This window comes from Vicia villosa, linkage group LG6 (genome assembly GCF_029867415.1).
Source record: "Vicia villosa cultivar HV-30 ecotype Madison, WI linkage group LG6, Vvil1.0, whole genome shotgun sequence".
Lineage (NCBI taxonomy): Eukaryota > Viridiplantae > Streptophyta > Magnoliopsida > Fabales > Fabaceae > Vicia > Vicia villosa.
The window spans coordinates 106,510,579-106,516,067 of NC_081185.1; the positions used below are offsets into that span (position 1 = coordinate 106,510,579).

Here is a 5,489-nt window from a genome sequence, read left to right on the forward strand (position 1 = left end):
TACACTTTGTAGTTTCTCTTTTTCACAGTAAGATAGTCTTGAAACCAAAAAAAAACGCATAAATATAAATTTGAAACTACACTTTGTAGTTTCTCTTTTTCACAGTAAGATAGTCTTGAAACACACAAATAGGAATTAAGCTTAGTGAGATAGTGTTGAAACACACAAATAGGAATTAAACTTCACATTGAGATAATTTGAAATTACACTTTGTAGCTAGATAGTCTTGAAACACACAAATAAAAATTAAGCTTAGTGAGACACACAAATAAGAATTAAGCTTCACATTGAGATAATTTGAAACTCCACTTTGTAGCTTCTCTTTTTCACATTGAGATAGTCTTAAAACACAAATAGAAACACACAAATAGAAATTTGGACGCGTATCCAAACTGCAATAGAGCTGGAAGTGCAACCACAATTTAACACTTGAGTTTTACTATATCCAAATAAGATATACTCCATAAAAAAACAGAATGGACGGTAGAAAAAACAGGGATCAATAATACTCAGTCCTTCTACTCTACAAAATATGTCTCTTTTTTGGTTTTCTTAATGAACCAAGTTAATTTATTTCAAAAATTAAGCCAACAAAGTCCTAATATCATAAAAAATACTTGAGTAAAAAATAAAATACACCAAGACAATTGAAATTGCACAATTTGACACCAATATTTTGCATTTCATTTTATTTAGCCAACACTCCAAACTAGATTTATGATACTTTTACAATGACAAAATAACAATTGGTCTAGAAAAAGACAACAAAAGGCTACTCAGAGAATAGAAACAAAAACAGCAACATAGGAGCCATAACATTTTCAGATGGTACATTGTTGTGGGTCCAAAATCAAACACATGGCCAAACTAGTTTGTCACCTTATTCTTTCATGTTGATTTTCAGCAACATAACATCAAAACCTGCCAGAAATTTGTACCAAATATACCCATCTTAATCTACCATACATTCTTATTTGTTGCTGCCAAAGTTTGTGAAAATAGGAAAATCTATAGAAAATTCAGAAGAAAAAAAACTAAACAAGCACTCATCTATCCAACAACCTTAGTCAAAGCAATAGATAAAACCAAACTAAGTGATGCTATTCACTTTGTTGGTGTTGTTTGGTTGCTACTCTCCAAAGCTTCTTCTACCCTTTCCCTTTCAGCTTTCTCAATCAATCCAACCTCCAATTCCGACGGCTTCTTTTCACCGGAACTTTGTGCTCCTGTCAACCTTGCCAAGACCACAAAAGACATTCCTCCAAGAACATTGTTCACAACCCTAAGCACCAACACGGACGCCTTGAACACCAAAGGATTAACCGCTTTCTCCAACAGGAACTCGGCACCGTTTAGTGTTTGGTACCTTAAGTTGCTGCTGACACCCATATGAGCAGCCCAAGTGAGAGAGTTGAGTAAAGTAGGTGGCGCTTTGTTCGGTGTTTCAAACGTTGGATCCATCTTCTTCCTCAACTTAATCAACCCGTTTGAAAGCGCGGTCCCAGCAAGACCTGCACCGAATCCAACAGCAGCGAAAATGGTTCCTTTGTAGACCAAAGTACCTAACCTATCAATCAAACTAAAAGCACCGGGCTCAAACATGTGACTCTTAGGACAGGAAGCAAAGATTGCAGGCACACTAGCTGAAGCAGATCCTAAGGTTGGTGCTAACAGATACATGAGAGTGAAATTGAGAATAGCACCGACAACAAGAGTTGAAAAAACAAAGTCGAGTTCGTTCAAACCGAAATTAGGCCTCGAAGCCATATCACCTAAAACACATGCAGAAACACCAACCAACTCTTCCATCAAAACCTTGAAAGGAAATTGTGGATCAGCAGCAACCCTTGATCTCCAACCATTCAGAAACAAACCCAAAATCCCAAAAGACGAATCTTTGGAATTTGAGTTTCCATCATCCTTACCAGCACCACCCCAATTCTCACCTCCACCACCACCACTACCACCACCACGGCCAACCCCATCACCTCCTTCACCTCCAGCAAACGAAAGCTTCAATCTTTGAGGCAAATGGGTTGGTTTGGTGAGATACAAAGAACGGTTACTCAACAGTGGAGGTGACGATGGAGATGAAAATGGAATTGCATGGCTGTTTGTTTTACCAGAGGGGGGTGTAAAACGCAAAAGAGCCATACTTGCCATTTGATCTGCAACAAATGAAATATAAAAATTTAAAAAAAAAAAAAAACCTAAACTTTGCAATAAAATCAACACTCTAACATCATTTATTCATCATCATTCATGAAAATAAATGGATCGATATTCGATAAAATCAATAAGATCATGCAAATAAAAATCAAATTTTTAAACACAAATATTAAAATAATTGATTAAGGGTTTGTTTACCTGGATCTGGATGATGCGATCAGTGAAAAAGCGGAAGGATCGATGAAGGTTTGGTGGGAGTGTGAGTGAGAGAATAAGCTTAAACCTTACAATGAAGAAGAAAAAAGCGCTTTTTATATTAAGTTGTGAATTTTTTTGTTTTTTGTTTTTTTTTTATTTGAGAGTGAAACTTAGGAAATAGAAGGAGTGACAGGAGTGAGTGAATTCAATGTCAGAGCGTTATAAATAATAGTAGTAGGTGTATACCAATGTTATCGAACCGGGTTGGACCGGTTTGGTCTGTCTGTTAAACCCAGGAAAACCGGAGTGACAGAAGAAAACTGAACCGGTTTAGTCCGGTTCAGGAAAAAATTAAGAAATTGGACGAAGAAAAAGCGGAAAGAAACAGAACAAATAAGGAATATTTGACGGCGGCAGGATGACTTTGGTAAAAAGGGTTTTTATCAATGTACCTATTTTATATATTTAATTAATATTGTAAAAATAGATTTTATTAAAAGAAAATTTATTAAAATTTTCGTATTTTAGGAATTGAAAAAAAAAACTTGCTTAAATTGTCTATATAATTTTTTTTTTTATATTAATTAAGTAAAGAATGTATCTTTACTATGTACATAGACTAGATACATTAAATGTTTAATGTATCTAAAGAAAAATATAGTAGTTTTGACTCATAAATAAAAGGGAAAGATTTGAGTTTTTTTTTTTTAATGTTGGGGTGATGTATCTAAACAATGTATTTTTAGGTTAGGATTTATCATTGGGTGATGTATTATTAAGTGGTCTTTTATTTTAACAGATTTATGATGGATTAAAAATTTTCATTCTTATCAATAGGGGAATAAGTTGGGGATAAGATGCCAAAAAGACTATTGATAATAAAATAGGGGATTAAAAATTTTCATTCTTATCAATAGAGGATAAGATACCAAAAGTAAATATATATTATATCTTAAAAGTTATTTTATCAAAAGTTAAAAATAATTGTTTTCTTCAATTGTTTTAAAAGAAAATAGATTTATATTTTATTTTTTAGAAAAAGCCTGAAAAAGAGTTGGGATGTGAGATCCTACTTTAATTTTGGACTCATTTATTTTTAAAGTTTTGTATTCTTGATTTAAAAATTAAGCTATAATTTTTTAAAATCCTACTTTAATTTTCAGATTCATTTATTCTTAAAATTTTATACTCTAAATTTTAAAAATTAAGCCATATAATTTTTAAAAATCCTATAATTTAACGGATACAAATATAATAAAAATGTCTATTGATAAGTGGGATACCTCAAATGATAAGTTTTAGATAACTTAAATGCGTGTAGGATGTTGAACCAGAATTTAATCACTAACGATATTATTTATTTATATTTATGCAACGTTTTGAGTCAATTTGTATATTTCTTATGAGATGGTAAGGGTGTTCTTTTTTTTAGTTTTTTTTTTGAATTTCTCTCTGAATTTTAATTAGGGTTGGATTGTTGTTTTTGATGCTTTGAGGTTTTTAACTTTATTTGTATTCTCTTTAATTTTGGGTTCTTTTATTTTTAATATATGATTTCTATTGTATTATTAAAAAAATTATATAAAAAATTGCTTGATATTTATAAGTTAGTAATTTTGAAAAATAAAATAACAATGAATTTATTGTATTTTCTTTATTTATATTTTTCTTATCAAAATTAATATTTTAAAAATTTATGTAAAATACATGAATGTAAGTATGTAACAAGTTTTTAAAACTATGTACTATTTTATATATTTAATAATGTGAAAATAGGTTATAAAAAAAAATTACATTAAATTCCAAATTTTAGGAATTGGTTGAAAAACTCCAATAAAATTTTATATATATATATATATATATATATATATATATATATATATATATATATATATATATATATATATATATATATATATATATATATATATATATATATATATATATATATATATATATAACTTTTTATTTTTTTAAATAAATTTAAGTTTTTTCTTAATCTAAAAGTATTTTAATTTAGTTTTTTCCAAAAATATTAAAAAATAGTTTTTTTCTAAAAACAAAAAAAAATAGATTTAAAAAAAAATCAAAAATAAAAAAGTTAGGGTGAAAAAAATTGGTATTTGAAACATTTAGGCTATGTTTGAGAGTTTGGAGGGGAAGACTTCCAAAAACGAAATTTTAAAAAAATATTGAAAAATATTTGATATATTTAAAAAAAATGATTTTGTTTAGAATGATAAAAGAGTCATCATCATTATATATATATATTCATCTCATAAAAAATGTTTCATTTGCACTTTTTTATTTCTGAAAAATAATAGAAACAAATTGCCTCCTACAATTTACCTGCTTCCCATCTCTCCTTTGTGATTCAAGACCAATGGATTAAATCTAATGGTATGATCTTTTTAATTATTTAATACAAAATAATTGAGGCAAAAGGGACAGGAGGGAAAAAAAATAGGAGAGGGTCTTGATTCCAAACTAATTGTCTCTTTACAATATTTATTATTATTTTTCTACTATTATCTCATTATTTTTTACTTTTCACTTTATTCAACTACTCGTTAATAAGAATATTCTCGTTCATAAAAGATTTCAAAGTTAATATCATCCCTCCTAAGGCTCCCAATATTAGAGAAGTTATTTGGAGCCCTCCGTCTTCTGGATGGCTTAAATGCAACTGCGACGGTTCTTTTATTCCTGACATCGCCAGGGCCGGTGGTGGAGGTATTTTCCGCAATCACAGAGGGATTTCATTCTTGCCTTTGCTGACCCGATCCAATACACCTCTTCCATTCATGTTGAATTTGGAGCAGTCATTTGTGCCATGGAGATCGCCATTGGCAAAGGTTGGAATAAGCTTTGGGTGGAAACCGATTCTAGCATGGTTGTCAAAGCTTTCTCCAACCATAATCTTGTTCCTTTTGTCTATAGGATTCGTTGGTGCTTTTGCGTTCTCCACTTTAATTTCTCGCACCTTATTTTCACTCACATCTACAGAGAAGGTAATTCTTGTGCCGATTTTTTGGCGAACTTCGCGCTCGGCATTGGTTCTACCACCATTTTTGATTCCATCCCATTGGGGATTAGGAATGATTTTGTAAAGAATAGGTTAG

General features: G+C 30.4%; 1 protein-coding gene across 1 annotated transcript; it reads right to left on the reverse strand.

The window, feature by feature from the left end:
* Positions 1–784: 784 nt before the first annotated feature.
* LOC131609489 (protein RETICULATA-RELATED 2, chloroplastic-like) lies at positions 785–2,572 on the reverse strand. The gene is made up of 2 exons (XM_058881191.1): positions 2,368–2,572; positions 785–2,168 (listed from the first exon to the last, which is right to left on the reverse strand). Exon 2 carries the CDS (start codon positions 2,161–2,163, stop codon positions 1,105–1,107), a length of 1,059 nt encoding a protein of 352 aa, XP_058737174.1. The 5' UTR covers positions 2,164–2,168; positions 2,368–2,572; the 3' UTR covers positions 785–1,104.
* Between the last annotated feature and the right edge of the window lie 2,917 nt (positions 2,573–5,489).

Coding starts and splice junctions, on each gene's coding strand:
- LOC131609489 (XM_058881191.1), bottom strand. CDS start 2,163: ATGGCAAGTATGGCTCTTTTGCGTTTTACACCCCCCTCTGGTAAAACA.